Genomic DNA, 20,827 nt, shown 5'->3' with positions numbered 1-20,827 from the left:
GCCCTTTTTAAATAAACTATGCTGTATACGCTTGCCTTGGTGTGCTTCTCTAATGTTATTCTTCAACACATGAGGGAGCAGAACTCATCACCACTAATGGGCGGTATCACTACCTTTAACTAATTCTCCAGAGCCATGTTGCTAAAACACAAATTATCATGTCACTCCAATTAAAAACTCTCCATTGGGGCTGGGGATGTGGCTCAAGCGGTAGCGCGCTCGCCTAGCATGCGTGCGGCCTGGGTTCGATCCTCAGCAGCACCACATACCAACAAAGATGTTGTGTCCGCCGAGAACTAAGAAAAAATAAATAAAAATGTTAAAATTCTCTCTCTCTCTCTCTCTGTCCCCCTCTCTCACTCTCTCTTTAAAAAAAAAAAAAAAAAAAAAAAACCTCTCCATTGATATTTCCTATCTCAGAGAAGAAACTATAGTTCTTACAGGATCCCACAAAGTACTATGAAATCAGATCCTCTCTCTGTACTTAACATTATGCCCTATTTCTGCCCCTTTTCTCCCCTTAGTTTACCTGCATTGACCTCCTTGCTATTCCTTGAGTATACCAGGTACCTTTGTCACAGTTTTGGATTTTGCTTTCTCTGAATGGAATGAATTTTTCTCAGGTTAACTTTATGGCTTTCTCTGTTATCTTCTTGAAGTCTTTGCTGGATATCCTATTTAAACCTTTCCTGGATATCCTATTTAAAATATAAACCTCTGGACTTTTATTTTTCGTCTGGCATGTGCAGAGCTTGGAAGTTGTCTCTCTGTCCTACTAACAGGCTTAAAAAAAAAACACTGAAAAAATTAAAAGAACAACAACTTTCTTAAATTTTTCAGAGAAGTGAGGCCCCAAGGCAGATTGCTGCTTCCCAAGAAAAATAGAGATATAGACAGGCAAATGCAGAAAATCACAAGTAACTGGAGTAGATCAGCCATGTGTGATGGCTCATGCTTATAATCCCAGCTACTCATCTTAAGTCCAAGACCAGCCTGAGCAACTTAGGGAGATCCTGTCTCAAAAAATAAAAAGGGCTTGGGTGTGGCTCCATGATAGAGCCCTTACCTAATACGTGCAGGGCTCTGGACTCACTTCCTGGTATTGCAAACAACAAAACTAACTAAAGTAGAAACCTTCTATGGGAAACCAGCAGCAGGACAGGAAAACCTAAATTATAATTACAAAATTGCCAGAAGCTCAGTGTGAATAAGTTCAAAAGTGAAAATTCTAGGAGGGGCCTGGTCTTAGAGGGGCATGATTTTGTGAGTTTTTCCACCATGAGCTTGTAAGGGTACGGCGAAACGTCGGAGTAGAGACCACAAGAGACTCTCTTATGCAACAGCAGAAGGGTGGGTTTATTTGGAGACCAGCATGCTGGGGTTCCCTCTATAGCAAAGAGAGATAGAGCCCTGAGAACCGCTTGAGCAGAGCTTATATACTTTTCTTGGAGAGGGCAGGGAGGGAAGTTCATTGATGGGTCAGGGTGAGTGGGCAGTTTGCCTGCAACCGAGTGAGGGAGTGCATCCTGCAGTTTGGCAGTTGGGGACAGCACATTCTGGGAACAAGATTAGCAAAGAGTTCACAGTTGGGGACAACACATCCTGGGAACAAGATTTCAACAGTGTTTTGTTAAGCATATAGAAAAACAGAGTGACAAGTACCTATTTTATTAACCTTTCATTTTCCATTTTTTCTTCTGGCTACTTTTAATCATAAAAGTGATCATTGCGGGGTGTCACATTCTGTGTCTGCTAGTGGGGTATATTGTTGTCTGATTACCATAAGTTTGACTTGTCTAATTTGGGATTGGAGAAAGGAAACTACATGATTGAGCAAACAGGGTCCTAGAGTTAGCAACAATATAAGAATTATTAGAGGGCCAGCCAGGGCTGATAAAAGTGTAGTTAACCAGGGGGACTGTGTGAACCAAGACTCATACCACCCTTTTTGGGTTTTTCTCTCTCTCTGACGCTCTTCAAGGCGTTTTTTAGTTTACTCATAGATTTTCTTATAACTCCAGTATGGTCGGCATAAAAATAATATTCTTCCCTCAATGCAGCACAAAGGTCCTTTTCTCTCATGAAGAGGAGGTTCAACCCTCGCCTGTTCTGTAAAACAACTTCAGAGAGAGAGGTTAAAGATTCCTGCAAAGCTGTGATGGAGGTTTCTAATATCTTTAAGTTTTGGTCCATTGCTGTTTCTAATTGGGTCATTTGTTGTGTCCCATGGACCAGGGCAGTGGTCCCTGTGCCCACCCCTGCAGCAATTCCCATTCCTAATAAGATGGCTAAAGTGAGGGATACAGGTTCCCGGTGAAACCGGGTTGTATGCCCCCCTATTTTATCTTTAAATGAACCTGCGTCATGATAGAGCACTCTGGGAAACATCTGCACCATTACATAATTAATCACATCTGTTGACCATTTTATGAAAACATAAATAATGTTTAAGTATATAGAATTATACTGTTGTAGGGATGGATAAGGCAAGGCACCTAAGATAGCACTGAAGACAGGGAAACAGTTCTATTTGGCTGCAACCGGATTCAGAGGGCATTGCTTCCGCTGTAATCAATTAATCCCCTGAACCCCAAGTTTAGGCAGCTTTAGAACTCCGTATTCAGCATGTAAGGGAAAGGGCTCAGAAGTTCACAGTCTGCAGAAGTTCACAAAAATTAGTTTTTGTTTCTGTTATTTTTTTTTTCTCTGTTCTGGGCAAGTTAACTTTTTAAGGACACCTGGGAGGGGGAGAATTTTTTTTTTCCTTGCCAGCTGTTACCATGGAGCCCAGTTGATAACTTTTTTATCTTAGAAATGTAGCCATCTCTGTGAAGCCTCAGCTCAAGGCCAGAGGCCCTGTTCACATATTTTGTGAAAAACTAGTAAGGGGGTGTCTAGCTTAGGAGTGCTGATTTTTCCAGCCAGTGGCCAAGTAGAACAGGGCAACATGAAAAGAGGAAGTTTATCTATACTGAACTCTTTTATAGGGACTCTTTTGCTGAAAGTCCTAAAGTCAGCCATAGTGAAGACTTCTGGAGAAGAGCAGCTCCGTGGATCTGAGAATGAGGAAGGAGAGATGTAGAAGAATAATGGGAAAGGGGTTTGGGATTTTCTTAGCAATAAAAACTTGAGTAGTAGAACAGGTAGAGCAGAGGGGAAGACTGGAGTGAGTATCCCAAAAAGCCTGTGAGGGACTTTAAATTTTTAGTAACCTGTTTTTAGTAATGATAAAGCAACTTTAAAGGCCATTTTTATTACATTTTGGATAGTCCTGGTGGGTCCCGGTGTGGGCACTGAGAGGAGAAGAGAGGAGTGAATGGGTGGAGAGATACCTCAGTACCTGTTACTTCAGCAAGGGGGCAATGGTCTGAGAACTGGCGGAGGTTTGGGTTCCATCAGGTAGCCTCTGTATGTTTATATCCTTATGACTTACAGAAGAAGTCGGATTTTCCCCCACACAGCCATGACTGTTTGTGGCTTTGATAGTCTGCCAAGCAAACATAGTAATCTAGATTAGCCAACCTGCATCTGGCTCTCGTGTCCCTACATCCATAATGTTTGTTTCTATTATCTATGGTACGGAAGGGATTTAATGGAATTTTAGTGGGATTTTCTTCATCAGGGATACCCAGTAGAAAAGACCTATAGCCAACTGACAAATGTTTGGGTGGAGAGATGGCCATCAGGTCCCTAAGGGGGCTGTATGTGAGATAGATCATACTTTCTGTCCAGTAGGATTTATGATCAACCATCGCTGCTGAATGGGCTGATGAGGGTTAGGACTACTGGTGGTCAGGGGGAGAGTCCTTAGCCCTATCCACATGGCGAATATGCAATTTGAGAGGGTTATTAGTCTTTTTTAATTTCCAACCAGAATCTGGACAGGGCGCAGGCTTGAGATGAGAGGCATGGATCCAGGAAGTGATTCCGTCTACCTTTACCGCTGTAGGTGTTATAAGTAGCACCTGGTATGGTCCTTTCCAGCAGGGTTCTAGGGATGACACCTGATGTCGTCTTACATAGATGAAGTTTCCCACTTGATATCGGTGTGGAGTCCCTTCGTCCCCAGGTTGGTAGGCAGTGGTCAGCTGTTTCCACAGGTATCACTGAGTTTTTTCAAAAGCTTTAAGTCTGTCAAGCAAGAGGGTGTGAAAGGAATTGTTAGGTCTTAGAGTTGGGGTCTGGTTCTTTATTGGAGGAGGGGCATCATAGAGAATTTCATAGGGGGTAAGGTTACACAAAGAAACAGAGGGAGTATTTCTTGCATGAAACAATGCATAAGGCAGGAGCATAGTCCAGTCTTTTATGCCGGTCTCTAAGCTTAATTTTGTCAAGGTCTCTTTAATGGTTCTATTCATTCTTTCTACCTGTCCTGAGCTCTGGGGTCTATAAGTGCAATGCAACTTTCAATTAATCCCCAGGGTCCTGGTTAACCCCTGACTTACCTGGGCCATGAACGCCGGTCCATTATCGGACCCTATTACCTTAGGCAGGCAGTATCTTGGAAAAATATCTTTCAGGATCTTCTTGACTACCATTTGCGCCGTTTCTTTTTTTTTTTTTTTTGCGGGGAAGGCTTCAATCCATCCTGAAAATGTATCTACAAAGATTAGGAGATATTTAAGTCCATACCTTGCTGGCTTAATTTCAGTAAAGTTCACTTTCCAGAATTGTCCTGGTCTGGTTCCTCAAAGGCGCCTTCCTATAGGAAGCTTGGAGGGGTAAACATTAACCAATTGACAGACCCGACAGGCTTTTGTTACTCGTTCAGCTAATTTTTTTCGCTGTGAGCTGGTTAGTGGAAAATTCTGTTCTTGATCTTTTAGGAATGCCTGCAGTTTCTTTTAACCAAGGTGAGTGAGTTGATGTACATCCTTAATGTAGTGTAGGGCTTTCTGAAATTGCAAGTTGGGTTCAGTGTTGTCAAGGAGTTCAGTGTCAGTGTCCTCAGATGTTAAGTTGTCGGGGTGTTCCGACGTAGTTAAATCTCCTGACTTATGTTCCCCCGTATGGAAAGTGTTAACATGGTTACTCTGTTTAGGGCTGTCAATTTAGCTTTTTCATTTGCCCTCTTGTTAGATGGGGGTGGTATCTGCACAACAGTTTGTTTTCTGGGCTCAGTGAGCCATTGTTTACCGCCCCTAAGGGAATAGTCCAGGAAGATTACTTCTTGCTGGCAAATTTGGGCTTTTTTGACAGAAGCTCTATACCCAAATTGAGCAAGCTCAGATAGTAGTGCTTGGGTCCCAGACTCACAGTTTTCCTTGGTGTCTGCTGCCAGTAGCAGGTCATCCACATATTGGAGTAGGGTGACTTCAGGGTGTATGGTTCTGAAGTTATTGAGATCTCTGTGGAGGGCTTCATCAAAAAGAGTGGGGGAGTTTTTGAACCCCTGTGGGAGTCTGGTCCAAGTTAGTTGATCAGACGTTTCAGTTTCTGGGTTTACCCATTTGAAAGCAAACAGTAATTGACTTTTTTATGCAGAGGCAAGCAAAAGAAAGCATCTTTTAAGTCCAGGACAGTATACCATTTTCGTTCGGGGTTAAGGGTGCTAAGCAGATTGTACGGATTAGGTACTGTGGGGTGAATGTCCTGCACTCTGTTGTTGATCTCTCTTAAGTCTTGAATACAGCGATAGTACCTGGTTCCTGGCTTTTTTACTGGTAGCAGGGGAGTGTTCCAGGCTGATTGACAGGGCCTTAGGACCTCTAAGACCAGATATTTCTGAATATGGGGCCTTATCCCATCTTTAGCTTCTTTGCTCAGAGGATATTGTTTAATATTAATTGGGGAGGCTGAGGTTTTTAATTCCACCATTATTGGAGGTTGTTTCACAGCTAGGCTTAACCCAGCAGTTTCTGCCCAGGCATCTGGGTAATCTGTTATCCATTTCTGGGGTAGCTTGCCTGTTTGATCAGTCTTGGGGGGTGTGAAGAGTTGATGTTTATCTTTTACTGACATAATTAAAATAATGACTATAGGAGATTTTATTGAAGGATTTAGAAATTCCATCTGGGGCCTTCAGGGTTAAAAGTTATTCTGGCCTGGAGTTTGGTGAGCAGATCTCTGTCCATCAATGGGGCTAGGCATTCTGGGATCACTAAGAAGGAGGAAAGAGTGATGGATTTTTCCTTTCCCCAGGTCCATGGTCCTCTTAGTTGTCCAAGCCCAATATTTACTGTTATTAGCCCCTTGAATTTGAGACATTTTAGTTGATAGAGGGCCCAAGGGGGCCTTAAGGGCTGAGTATATTGCCCCTGTATCCACTTCAAAGTTTACTGGGGTCCCCTCCATTTCAAAAGTTACCCTGAGCTCGGGGAAGGGATCCGAGCCCCGACTTTCCTAGTCATCCTCCAGAGTTAGAATGGCTGGTTGGCGTGGCTGTTTCCTTCTAGGGCACTCTTTGACCCAGTGTTCTTTTTTTTTCTATAGTAGGCACATTGATCTGAAGCCAGATGTGGCTTCTGGCATGGGCCCAGGTATCCCTTTCTGTCTCCCTGTCTCCTAACTTCTGGCCTATTTGTTGTTGTGACCAGGACCTTAGTCAATGCCTCAGTCTGTCTTTTGCTTCTTTCATCTTCCCTTTGCTCCCTTTCTTTCTCCCTTTGCTCCCTTATAGTATACCTTCTCGGCTTCTCTGTCTAAATCTCTCAAAGTCATATCTTGTAATCCATCTAAGTGTTGTAACTTTTTTTAATATCCAGGGCAGCTTGCCCAATAAAGGCCATCATGACAGATGCCTTTTGATCCTCTGCCTGAGGATCAAAAGGAGTATATCTCCTATGTGCCTCCATAATTCTCTCCAGAAACATAGAGGGTGATTCATTAGGCCCCTGAATAATCTCTCTTACCTTGGTCAAATTAGTTGGCCGTCTAGCGGCTGCTGGGAGACCCGCTATTAGAGCCCGGCAATAAGTGGACAGATGCTCCCTACCTTTAAAGGTGTTGGGGTCCCAGTTGGGTCGGTTTAAGGAGAAGTCAGCTTCGATTATGTTGGGAAGTTGTGTTGGTCGCCCATCTGGTCCAAGGATATTTTTTCTTGTTTCCAGGAGGATTCTCTTTTGTTCCTCTGTCATGAAGAGAATGCCTAAGAGTTGGTGGCAGTCATCCCAAGTAGGCTGGTGTGAAAACATCAATGATTCAATCAGACCTGTGAGCCGGGTGGGGTCCTCGGAAGAAGGGGGATTGTTATTTTTCCAATTATATAGATCTGAAGAGGAGAAAGGCCAATACTGGTAGGCTTGCATTTCTCCATCATGGTTATCCTCTATCATTGGCCCATAAGGATGGAGGGGAAGTATCACGGGGGCTTCAGGGTTTTAATTATTCCTTTAGCTGGGCTAGCTTCCTCCAGGGGAGGAGGGTCTATGTGTGCCTTGGGGAAGTCATTTGAAGGGTGCTGGGCTTGTTTAACCTCCTTCAATGGTGGAGAAGCTGAGTCAGCAGCAGGGGAATCATTTAGAGGGTGTTGGGGGTTGGGGAATGGAGGCAGGGGATAAGGAAAGGGAGGAGAGTCCAGCAGAGTCAAATCTTGAGACTCAGGGAGAACAAAGGGTGGAGGAGGAGGTTTGAGAGATAGAATCGTAGGGGGAGGGGGAGGAGCAGGAACAGGGACAAGAAAAGCCTTCACCCAAGGAGGAGGAGATTCATAAAGGTCCTGCCAAGTTAAGATATACGGCTGTTGATCTGGATGGCTATGTGGTCCCAGCTGAAAGACAAAGACAATATCTCTGACTTTTCAAATTAGTGGGGAGTAGAAAGATCCTTCTGGAGGCCATCCAACTCCAAAGGCGGGCCATTCTGAGGCACAGAGAGTCTGCCAGGTCCGGTGTTTTACTGAAAAAGAAAGATTCTGAGCCCTTAAGCGGACTTTAGTCCAGTGAATGACTCTGTCTCATAATGAAAGTTACTTGAATAAAGACAGGGACAATACAAACGTGACACCAACATGGACACACAATGAACAGTAAACGTGTAACACAAATCCAGAGGCAAAGATTAAAACAGACAATGAATTCAACCTGAGAGAAAGAATAGTTGCCGGCAAAACCAGACGGGTTGGCAGCAGAATACAGATGAGGGCACCTCCGTCCCTCCCAGATGGGGGTACCTCCGTCCCCCCCAGAGTCTCCCAAAGCGTCCCTTGAGGAGACGTGGTCTGTGGCTTCAGGGACACGTCTATCCACCACCGCCAGGGAGAACTTACGCTCTCCGCTGACAACCACACTCTGCCAACCCAAAACCAGAAAACCAGAAGCTCTGAGAGCTTTTGCTCTTCTCTGAGCCAGAAACCAGAAGCTCTGAGAGCTTTTGCTCTTCTCTGAGCCAGAAACCAGAAGCTCTGAGAGCTTTTGCTCTTCTCTGAGCCAAAAACCAGAAGCCAGAAACCAGAAGCCAGACAATCACAAAGGAAAAACAAGGAGGAGAAGAAGAAGGAGATAAGGCGCCTTACTTACCCCCCTAAAGGAGTCTTGTTGAGGTCTCCCTGTCCGGCGATGCGCAGTTCCCGGCCAACGCACCAAATGTAAGGGTACGGCGAAACGTCGGAGTAGAGACCACAAGAGACTCTCTTATGCAACAGCAGAAGGGTGGGTTTATTTGGAGACCAGCATGCTGGGGCTCCCTCTATAGCAAAGAGAGATAGAGCCCTGAGAACCGCTTGAGCAGAGCTTATATACTTTTCTTGGAGAGGACAGGGAGGGAAGTTCATTGATGGGTCAGGGTGAGTGGGCAGTTTACCTGCAACCGAGTGAGGGAATACATCCTGCAGTTTGGCAGTTGGGGACAGCACATTCTGGGAACAAGATTAGCAAAGAGTTCACAGTTGGGGACAACACATCCTGGGAACAAGATTTCAACAGTGTTTTGTTAAGCATATAGAAAAACAAAGTGACAAGTACCTATTTTATTAACCTTTCAAGCTCTTCTGGGTTCCTACAGTGAATACTGGAGAAAAAGAAATCCCCTTGAGTTTCTGGTAGGGGAGGACTTGTATTTCTGGTTGCATACCCAAAAGCATTCTGTTCTTCTTTACAAGGTCTGTCCTCAGACCTTGAGCAGAGTCTAATCTACTGGGTTTTATTAGAGCTTAACCAAGAAGGGGAAGGGAAATATTCAACTTCAGCAGGCTTCCAATAGTGGAGGGGAAATAACCAATTTCACCCCCACCTAGTCTGTCCTACCTGAGGAAACAGGGGGGTGAGTGAGAAACACTTGTGAAATTCACAGCCCAGGGCACAAGACTGTTAAAAAGACAAGTAAAATCACAGAACTGCAGAAAACTTCCTGTCCTCCATCCTCATACCTAATTTTGAGAAAAGGGAAAAAAGGGGACTCCTGTCTCAGAGGCTGTGATTCTTTCAGGGGGAATAACGGGCTTGTAAAGAAGGAATACAAAGGCTACTTTCCAGCTGTGCCCTGCCAGGAGTCATAATTCATTTGTGGCCTTGAGAGAGAGCCATTTCTCTGAACTGTTAGTGCCAGCTTGGAAGTCTGGATTCCTTTATTCCTGTGGTCCCTGAGTCAAAGGACAGATAACCTGGAGGAAAGTTAAAGTGGAGGAAGGTTAACTTTGCTTCCCCTGTGGTTAAGGAGAGGAAGAGGGAGAAGAGGAAGGAAAAGACATCAGTTTTAAAACACTGGGCACAGTGGGGCACACCCGTATTCCCAGCAGCTTAGGAGGCTGAGATAGGAGGATGGTAAGTTCAAAGCCAGCCTCAGTCACTTAGCAAGGCCTTAAGTAATTCAGTGAGACTCTGTCTTTAAATAAACAAAACAAAACAAAACAAAAGGGCTTGGGATATGGCTCAGTGGTTAAGTGACCCTTGGTTTAATCCCTGGTACCAAAAAATAAGTCTCAGTGGCAGAGCAAGGTTTATATTCAAAGCATGAAGTGAACCCCTGTTACAATACCACTAATACCTATTTACCAGATTTCTTTTTACCCAGTATATCTGGCTTCTAAAAAATTATAAGGCACACCAATGGTTAAAAAACATAGTTTGAAGAGACAGATAAAGCACCACAAACATATTCAGATATAGCAGGATTGATGGAATTATTAACTATGATTACTATTCTAAGGGCTCTAATGGAAAAAAGTAGACAAAATGAAAGAAAAAACAGGTAATGAAAGTAGAGAGAGAAAAATTATAAGAAAGTAAAAAAAAAATCCTAGAGATCAAAAACACTGTCACAGAAATAAACAATGCCTTTGATAGGCTCATTAGCTACTGGACATGACGAAAGAATCTCTGAGCCAGGGGATATCAATGGAGACCTCTAAAATTGAAAGGCAGAGAGAGAATAAAACATTGAATGAAAGAAACATATCAACAAGAAAAAGAAAAATCACAATATTATATTATAACAATAGATGCAGAAAAAACACTTTAGAAAAACCAATATTCAGGGGGCTGGGGATGTGGCTCAAGTGGTAGTACGCTCGCCAGGCATGCATGCGGCCCGGGTTCGTTACTCTGTTCTATACTCTGTGAATAATATTAAGGAGAATCAATGTGCTAGTAACCACAGCAGCCCTATGTATTGGCCTTTAGACAGAAGTGCTGGGGCAAAATGAATGTACCCCAAATCCAGTTTTAAAAATAAAAACTTCCTGCAATTATGATACAATACTGTGCAATGAATGGCTAGAAATTGCACACTGCTTCTATGTGCAGTTCGATCCTCAGCACCACATACCAACAAAGATGTTGGCATTTGTTTTTTAGGGATTGGCTAGCTTCACTTAGCATAATCTGCTCTAATGCCATCAATTTCCCTGAAAATTCCATGATTTTGTCATTTTTTAGTGCTGTGTAGTACTCCATTGTGTATAAATGCCACATTTTTTTAATCCATTCATCTATTGAGGGGCATCGGGGTTGGTTCCACAGTCTAGCTATTGTGAATTGTCTGAGCAATGAATTAATAGTAAATTAGTTTTCAGTGCTTATGGAATATTGCTGGAAGTTATGGTTGATGTTTATAAGCCAGCTAGTTTACTTCATAGCTACTAACGACATAAACCAATGTGTTTTGTTGTGCACTTTGATGTATCAGGCACTATGCTCACTCTCCACTATGGGAACTTCGGGTCTACTCAAAACAGAAACATATTGATACCTATAGGGCATTACCCTAGGTTAACTAACATATCCGTGCAATTACAATGTGCAGTCATTATGCTAGTTTCAAGATACCGTGAACCTCCTGAAGCACCATCTTGCAAAGATAAATAAACAGGGTTAGAAGTCCTGACATAAATTTACCTAATTTCTAAGTCCTTTTTTCTACTATTCATTTGCCTGTATTTACCTGCACTTCACATTAATCCTTTGGTTCTTTCATTCAACTAAATTTACCAGGTCACATGGGCCAAGCACCATTTCAGGCTTTAGCAACAGATAAAACTCCCAGGTAACAGCAGTTACAGCCCCTGATCTCATAGAGCTTAGGTTTATGATCACAGACATTAGATAGGTAATGAGACGCCAAGTGTCTACAGAGGGAGAGTAAGTACAGGATGCTAACTTGATCACAAGGTTCAGGGCAAACTCTTGAAAAAGTGATGAAGGCTCATTAGGAATGAGCAAAGGGAAAGTGGATGGGACATTACATGTGGTGGGTGGGAGGCTTGATGGGGAAGTATACTCAGACTTTAAGGAAGAATGGTTGCCAAGGTTAGCTGGGGCCAGATCACAGAGATCCTTGCATGTGCAAATTTGGGACTCAATCTTAAAGCAACTAACTAGAAGCTACAACCTCTAATTCACAAAATTCCTTCCCCACATCAAGGGGCAGAAATCACTTTATCTTTTTTTTTTTTTTTTTTTTTTTTTTTAAAGAGAGAGTGAGAGACAGAGGGGGACAGAGAGAGAGAATTTTAACATTTATTTTATTTTTTCTTTAGTTCTTGGCGGACACAACATCTTTGTTGGTATGTGGTGCTGCTGAGGATCGAACCCGGGCCGCACGCATGCTAGGCAAGCGCGCTACCGCTTGAGCCACATCCCCAGCCCCCCACTTTATCTTAATACCTCTCCAAGACTATAAGATAATGAGTTTTGAGTGAGTTAAAGCTCCCTGGTATAGAGCAGCCAACAGGGGGTATTATAGGGGTGGATCCCAGAGAAACCTTGGTTAAGGGCTACTTTCCCCCAAGGTCCCAATTACTACTTCCTGCTGGTCCAGAAGCACTGTTGAAATTGTCTCTAGGAGAGAATATTCCCAGGAGAATATCCAGGTCCAATTCTGGCTCTTGAACCAATAACATGTGAATCAGTGAAATTCGTCTGTCATAACCGCCAGCTACAATTGATATAAATTGTTCTTCCTCCATCACAGAACAACTTCCTTCTCTTCTCATTGGTGTAAAAGTATTTGGTTCTCAGAGAAGGGGCATGATACTCCATCCTCTCTCTTTACTCTGCTGCTGGCCCTGTCTCACAACCAGAATAATATCCCTTGTTAAATTCTAGGAGTCAGAAAATAGTGGAAATCCTGTTGCTAAGATTTGTATGCCTAACACTGGGCAGTATTCTGAAAAAAGTGTAAGCCTCTATAGTTAAGTCCACAAATAATAAAAAGCTTACTAGTTGAAATGGGTATTGTGGTATTGACTACCTGTCAAACAAAAAATAGAACTGTTTTTGATATTGGTGAGTAATAAAAATAAGCTAATTATTTGAAGTGGGTAAGACAGTCTTAGGAACATGTTAAGAATGAAAATAGATGGATAATAAAACACACACATGATCACTGATACTAAAATAATTTTATTTAGTTTCTTATTTTAAAAAAGGTAGCATTTCACATATAAATTTAGACTTCAAGATTACAGTGTATATTTATTTGCCAAAAGGAACATCCCTGAAGGATGGCTAGACTTAGAGCATAGGAAAGTTCACTCCATGGTGTTTAAATGGAAGTGCTCTCTTTAAAACTTCACAATGGCACTTCCTCTTTCCTCAACCCTGCCATCAGGGCTTTTGGCTGGTAAGAAAACCCACAGCCATCACTTTGGGGCAATAGCTTTTCACTTATGGGAATAGGAAACATCTATAGGAATGAAAGCACAAAAGTAAAGGATCCAGATTTCCCACAACAATCATTTATCTGCAGCAATAACATGACAAGAATTTATTTTTATAATTCAAAAGTTCTTTTAAGTAGGGATAAAGAAAAATTCACTCATAAAGACAATTTATAGAATTAAATGAGCAAAAAATGAAAGAATGATTTCTCCATATTACAAATGCCTCTAAAGTATAAGGCCCAGGGATAAGACCCATCCAAATTTGGGCTTTACTTTCCCAAATAAAGCGTTTGGCACAACCCATCAGCTGCTGTAAGACTGACAGCTGAGAGGTTTCTGGAAGTGGTCCCATGACTTTTCTGTCTGGCTTCAACATAGTGTACAAAAAAAGTGTCAATAAGCTGCACAAACTTAGGTCCAACTATGGAGCACAATGTTTCAAGAAAGTTAATCTGAAGAAAAAAAAAAAAAAAAGAGGTCCAGATGAAGTAGATCTCCTATAGCCACAGGTTAACTCTGACATCTCATGGAAAATTAAATTCACTGGTTGCCCAAGAAGTCAGTGGAATCCTGATCTTCTAGGGAAGGTGAAAGTTGGAGAAACAACTTTGATTTCAATATCCCAGGGCCAGGAAGGAAGGAGACCAAGATGACCAAGGATACTTTCTACGTTACTCTATTCTATACTCTGTGAATAATATTAAGGAGAATCAATGTGCTAGTAACCACAGCAGCCCTATGTATTGGCCTTTAGACAGAAGTGCTGGGGCAAAATGAATGTACCCCAAATCCAGTTTTAAAAATAAAAACTTCCTGCAATTATGATACAATACTGTGCAATGAATGGCTAGAAATTGCACACTGCTTCTATGTGCAGTTAAAGCCCTGTCTCACTCTTGGCCAGCCAGAGCTGAGAGGTGACATATAAGGAATTGTCTGTGGTTAAAAACCAGGCACCTTAGTCATCATAGTCTGGGCAGTGATGCTCACAGTCATCAGCCAACAGAGGGAATGCAGGGCCCCAGAGCTTTGGTTCAGAGCAAAGGTTTCATTTCCCTCAAAATTTTAAACCAAACTCTCCTTATCTCTGAACCTACTAATGCAATAAACAAGTGATTAGGAATCTCTGGTTGGATGGCAAAGCACATGTCCCTGGAAGCCACCAACCTGACTGTAGGAAAACAAAGGTGCAAATCATATCAAGTAAATAGTTGCTCAAGTGGAAGATCATTTCCTGGGGAACCTCAGTGGCCTGAATGTTAATCACCCAGATGAACACTGGGACTGGACTCCAAAGACAGTCTGGATCCCAGGTGCAATCAGTCTTCTTTAACTTACCATGTTTTAGAGGTCTTCTCTCTGGCCTCCTATCTCTTGAATGGCTGAGCACACATGGCCCCGGGGACCAATGTAAACATTATTCAATATATCTCAGCTTAAAAAAACACAGCTTGTTATATATTTAGTGTTTAACATTCCAGTGAAGGCAGTATCTTAGCATCAGACTTTCCTCATTCATGAGTACCAGTTTAGAAAGGAATACATAGAGGAGACTTGATAAACTGTGGCTGAGAAGACCATTTGAGTGCCAGACAGCTGGCTCTATCCTGCAATCAGCTGACAAACCAGGACAATTCACAAGAGAGCCAGAACAGACAGAGCACAACTTCTCTGTAAACCCAAAGAGTCCATATAACCACTGTTCCCATTTAGCCCCTTGGGACACATCTTGATATTGGGAGAACATTTCCACCTCTTGCATCAACCTGTGCTCTCCTTGTTTTGGATGGGACTCTCTCCCGAGGGTTCAATAGCCTCCTCAGAGGGGAGGGAGTTTTCACTTCCAGTCCTAACATCTGAATATTTCAAAGCACAAGAGGAGTCCACAAACATGCTAGGGATGTTGCTGCCAAAGTAGATCTTACTGTTAGATGCAATGGCCTGGTACTTTTTGAGCTCCAAATATTCCGGGGTCAACTTGTGCTGTGTAGGACAAACAAGAGCAAAGGAATCAGGATACTTTGGTGTAATAGTTATTATCTCTTTTTTTCTATATCCATTTTTCCTATTGTTTTCTTGAGTATATGACTCAACTCGGAAGGGTTGCCAATGATACTCTGGAGTGTGCTATCATATTAGCAGTTAAAACTCTTGACTTAAAATTCCTTCAAATGAGCTGTCTTAATGCAGGAGAAGCTGTTCACTTTTTAATAGAAGAAAGAGGGTGTTGAGGAACAAATAATGATAACTAGTGATAATAATTAATATTTCTATAGTGACTTAGGGCCTGTTAAGCACTTTTACATACACTTCTCATCTTGCTGAAATCATACTGTAATTGACCTTAAATTTATACTGAGTCTCTTGACAGAGACATACAGGTCAATGGATGAGGATGCTGGAGTTTCCAATGAAGGGCCTGGGCTCATCATCTTATAATCAGCTGTTTGTGATTCTGTTTTTCTTGACCAAATTCTAGAAATGGAAAATCTCAAGAAGTTACTATCTAGCATCTTGCCTTTACCCAGAAGCAGCTTATGATAGACAGATGTTTGTTGACTATCAGATCTCCTTCCCTGTCAGTGTTTTGTTTAAATCATGGTGCCAAGATATATCTAACCAAAAACCATTCTGGGTTTGATTAAAACTCATTTCCACCATTCCCAAAATATACACTCCCAAAGCCCTTTAGGACCTTTCTTAGCAGTCCTCTCCTTGTCTTGGGTCCCAATCTGTCTTCTAGGCAAAAGCCCTTCTTGTCCTTCACAGTTCCATAACATCTGTTCTCTGCATTCTCACATCTTTCACTCCCTGGATCTCTATACTCTCCAGTTGATTCACATCTGCTGTCAAAACACTGCAATCATGTCTGGTCAAAATGTCCAACTATATTACTTCTTAAAGCCTTTATAATATAGGTTGGTATTTGAGTAGCATTTTTCAAAATGGCATAAAACGTTTGTCCCTTTGAGAATAAAGTTGATCTTAGTAGCAAGATCTTAATATTTGTGCCTGTCCAGCTTCTCCTACTACAGATGTAGTCTTCTAGTTTTATAAACTAAAATTTTCCTTCTTGCCTTCATCTGGAACAAATTACATTCTGTTTCTATAGAGCTGTGTCCTCAATGTTAGGTTTATTTCTAAATTTATACTGGTTTCCCAAGTACTGACAATTCACATTCTGTAAACCTATCATATTTTTTTCTAAATTGAAAGTTTAAGCTCTGTCTATACCTTAAATCTTAATTCTAATCCTTCAAATTGCATCATACACCTTAGCAACTTATAAAAACCTTTTACCAGTACCAACTCAGTTAATCACCTTACAAATCTTGGACTTATCCTTCCCTTCTCAGAATCCTATAGGGGTTGTAGCTGCCTCCTAATGAAATAATTTCTGCTCACTTAGCCTGTACACTCTAGTTAACCCAAACCTTCTACAAAAATTGTTCACTCATACATCACCCAATCTACTTTCTTTCTCAGTGTTATCACACATGAAATTTCTCATGACTAAAAGTTTTAAAATCCAAAATGCAAGGAGTACTCAATTGTTGGCATTTCAAAATGTGTGTGTGTGTGTGTGTGTGTGTGTTTATGGTTGTTAAAATAATTGGTCAGCACTACAGATATTTAGTAGGCAAGGGCCAGAGATGCAAAATATCCCACACAATGCATGACACAGTCTTCAACATAAAAAAAAGTATCTCATCCTAAATGCCAAGAATGTTTCTGACATGCCAAGAAATGTTTTTTTTTAAGAATAAACATTTGGGCTGGGAATGTGGCTCAGGCAGTAGCACGCTCGTCTGGCATGCGTGCGGCCCGGGTTCGATCCCCAGCACCACATACCAACAAAGATGTTGTGTCCGCCGAGAACTAAGAAATAAATATTAAAAAAATCTCTCTCTCTCTCTCTCTTTAAAAAAAAAAAAAAAGAATAAACATTTTATTACTGCTGTTTTTTAGAACTGATGTTGCATGATGATAATAACTTAAAAGAAGATCTACTTTTAGTCTGTTTTCTTTTTTAAAAAAATTATTATTATTTTTGGTAATATTTATTTATTTATTTTTGCATTATAGAACATTCTTAAAAAGCATGGCTTCTACCTGGTAGATAACTTTATCTGGAAAGCAATTCTAAATGAACTTCAGTCTTTACCTGTCCCTCTTTCAAACTCTTCAACTTTACTAATTATTGAGTCTCTACATTACAATACAAATGAACTGATTTATGTCATGTCTTACTCCTCACTTTTATAAGGAACCATTCAAAATTTCCTACCCAATAATGTGGTGTGCCTTATGTCTTGCTAAGTGATTGGCTAATGCTGAAGGACTGACTGGTCACTATCCTTCCTTGATGTTAGATAAATTCAGCTCTATCATATTAGATATCTTGGAAAGGCAAAGCCCAAACTATCAATAGGAATGTGGCACAGAAAGCCAGTCACCTTGTTTGAGGTGGCGTATTTGTGTGCAGCATAATACTCAGCATCTGCTTTCGCCTTCTCTCGGGCCAGGAATGCAGCATCTATCAAGTAAAAACACAGTCGAGATGTGTAAAAACAAAAAAATACTGTCAATCTGTTCCCTCAGTAGAGTAACAGTCCCTTTTACACTGCTTAATATTTCAATGCTTACCTCACTTTAACAATTTATAACATTAGTACTTTTTAAATCCCAGCCCCTAAATAGACAGCTCCTTGTCAAGGAAGCTGAATAAAAATCTGAGCCTATTAATTTTTTTTTACCTGAAGTGGTTCCCTCTTTCCTTTACTTTCCCATTCCACCTCCCACTACCCAAAGCCTCCTACCCCATTGGTTTCAAGTAAAGTAACTAATTACAGATATAAGAATAAGCTCTATTCTATTTACTGCATTATCCCAATTTCCTCCAGTTTTTACCCAGAGTCAGTTAGCACAGAAAGATAGGAAGCAGCTGTATATAACTCAAAGTGTCCGCAAGACTGTGAGCTAACAACATTAACATGCCACTATGTGATATCAATGAGTTTGAGATTTTTCATGAAAACTGAGGCTTCTTTATCCCCTGGCTAATTTGCTGTTGTTATCACTGTTGCTGACAGGTGAAAAAGAAACTGGTGGTAATAGGATTTATTGTCTTGTATATTCTTTACAATTGATTATGAGTGTTGGGCATGGTGGCGCAAGCCTGTAATCCCAGCAGCTCAGGAGGTGAAGACAGAAGGATCCGGAGGTTCAAAGCCAGACTCAGCAACCACAAGGTGCTAAGTAACTCAGTGAGACCCTCTCTCTAAATAAAATACAAAAATAAGTGTTGGAGATGTGGCTAAGTGGTAGAGTGCCCATAAACTTAATCCCTGGTACCAAAAACCAAAGAAAAAACCAATTGATTATGAGTAATTATTGTACTTCGAGAATAAAATAATAGGCCCCAATTTAAAGAAGGAAATGAAATGTAGACCTACTAAAGTCACAAGCCAAGGCAGCTGCTAGATATGTAACGACAGTCAAAAATTTCTTGTATCTAGAATATCAGGCCAGCTATTCCCTCCAGGCCATAATATTCTATGTTTTTCCTACCCAAGACAATCAAGAGCTGATCCCTGATCCTCACACTGTCCCCAATGTACCTTCAATTTCAGAAATGCGCTTTTCAGTTTCTTTCTCCATCACCTTCTGCTGAAACCGAATTTTTGCCACTTGTGCAATCTTCTCTGCTTCTATAATTATACAACAGAAAACATACTCAAAAATGTTTCTCTAGTTCCTTTGGTACTTAGAATCAGCAGTGCACAGTCTAACATTTATTTACATGAGACTTTATAGATAATTGTTTCCTTAAATTTAATAGATTTAGATTGTAAACAAAGTAATTCAAATGTAAAAGAGGGAATTTATTTCCTATTTCACTGTTTTATTTTGACAGTGCAAGTTTTGTGGGAAGAGGGAGTACAAAAGGTCAATAGTTTCAGTCCTTCATAATACTACTCAGCAATGGTTCACAAGCTAATGGGGAAAAAAAGGACACTTAATAAAAATACTACAGAACAAAAACAGCAACATAAATGCAAGACAACATAGAAATCTTCTAGGGAAGAATGGACAAGACAGGAAACAAAAAGGTACAAATGAACAAGTCCATGGAAAGGGGATACATAGCCAGTTGATGAGAGAAAACAACAAAAATTAAGATGAGAAAGAGGGCTACAAGGCCTCAGTCTTTAGTGACAGGCTAAGAAGTTTAGTTTTAATATCTCAGGATCTATTGCTAAGTTGCCATCAGGAAAATGACATGAGGAAAAAAATATCAAAGGAGGAATATCCTGACTGCTGTAGAAGATAAAATAAAAAGCTGGATAATTTATCTGAGAAGGTGAAAATGAACATTTGAAGTGAACATGTTAGGTACAGCAGGCAAGTACACATGGGAGAAACTAAACACCCTCAGTAGACGTCTGGTCAAACCAAAGGACCCAGGACCAGGGAAAAGAGACTCTAATTTACTTTAAATTCAGAGTGCAATTCTTAAAAAAATTCTTAATTCTTTTCAGCTTAAATAACAAATACTATATCTGCATTTTTTAAATCTGCAGATTGAATCAACTCTTGACTGAAAATACTTGGAAATAAAATAACTATGTTTATACTAAACATGTACAATTTTTCTTGTCATTATTCCATATACGATATAACAACTATTTATAAAGACTTTGTATTGTAGTAGTTATTATAAGTAATCTAGTTATGATTTAAAGTATATGAGAAAATAAGCATAAATTATATAAAAAAATTGATATAAGGGACATAAGCATCTGCAGATATTGGTATAAGGTATGGGTAGATGTCCTGGAACCAATTCCCACAGATAACAAGATATGATTGTATTTTAACACATCTCATCTCTGGCCCTTGGAGAAAGCACATAACGGTGAGAAAATTTCCAAGTACTTCTTTCCAGAGAATAGTATCCTTTATCAACTCCAAGGCTTAATTTCCTATTTTCCCATAAGACTAAATTAATCTATATTATACTATCCTAAAAACAAACTACTGGGCTAGTAATTTAATTTTAAGAAGAAACTCAAATTTGAGTAAAAGGTGAGCCATGTAGAAGCTAAAGCTAGAACCCAGAGAATGTTGCCTCAACACAGAGAAACTATTGTAGTAATCCCTCAATACTGTCATGTGGGAATAAAACAATGAAGAACATGGCCAGACTTCTAGTTCTAGAAAAGTGGTGGAGTAGGCTAATAAACAACAACAAAATCTCTCAGCAGCACCTTAAAGTATTGTTAAAATCTAACAAACTTGTTTTTTAATGGAGGGCTGAGTTTATAACAAATAATGAATGATCCTAAAGTTACATGAATAAAGGGAGAGCTGAGAGCCTGTACAGTGGCAGCCCTGAGGGTGGTTCTAATGCAAGAAAGGGAGAGACACTTGGGTTATAGCATTCCTTGCATTGTTAGAACTGACTCCTGAATAAAACCAAGATCTCTGGAGGCTGTGACTCCAGTGAAAGGGAGATTAAAGAACTCCACCCACCAGCTCACTAGGAAGAACTTTCTTCTGCACAGACACATCATAGTGAAATTGGAGAATACCCAAATACAGAGGGGTCTTAAAAGCAAAAAGAGAAGAAAGACTAAGTACTCAACACAAACAATTAGACTGATAGTATACTTGTAAACAGATAGAGGCTAAACAAAAATAAAATAAAATAATATTCTCAAAGTGATAAAGAAAAAATGAATTTAGTTTGGTGCAGAATTATAGGCTAAACCACCATTCAAGAATGAA

The 20,827-nt window shown here is 40.7% G+C and overlaps 1 protein-coding gene across 3 annotated transcripts in view; it reads right to left on the bottom strand.

Moving 5' to 3' along the window:
- Positions 1–3,259: 3,259 nt before the first annotated feature.
- Positions 3,260–20,827, bottom strand: part of Erlin1 (ER lipid raft associated 1) — a 45,004-nt gene continuing 27,436 nt past the window's right edge. For 2 of the 3 annotated variants that reach the window (XM_078027602.1, XM_078027646.1), the window contains exons 10-14: positions 18,658–18,747; positions 17,494–17,573; positions 6,935–15,019; positions 3,936–4,131; positions 3,260–3,487 (exon numbers count right to left, since the gene is read on the bottom strand). In XM_078027602.1, the coding sequence (XP_077883728.1) occupies positions 14,798–15,019; positions 17,494–17,573; positions 18,658–18,747 (392 nt within the window). In that variant the 3' untranslated portion in view covers positions 3,260–3,487; positions 3,936–4,131; positions 6,935–14,797. The remainder of the gene's footprint in view (positions 3,488–3,935; positions 4,132–6,934; positions 15,020–17,493; positions 17,574–18,657; positions 18,748–20,827) is intronic. The other variant, XM_078027672.1, reaches the window with a different exon arrangement.

Source organism: Ictidomys tridecemlineatus, chromosome 1 (genome assembly GCF_052094955.1).
Source record: "Ictidomys tridecemlineatus isolate mIctTri1 chromosome 1, mIctTri1.hap1, whole genome shotgun sequence".
Classification (NCBI taxonomy): Eukaryota; Metazoa; Chordata; class Mammalia; order Rodentia; family Sciuridae; genus Ictidomys; species Ictidomys tridecemlineatus.
Note: the sequence above shows the minus strand (reverse complement) of the source record. Positions and strands in the feature narration are given on the sequence as shown.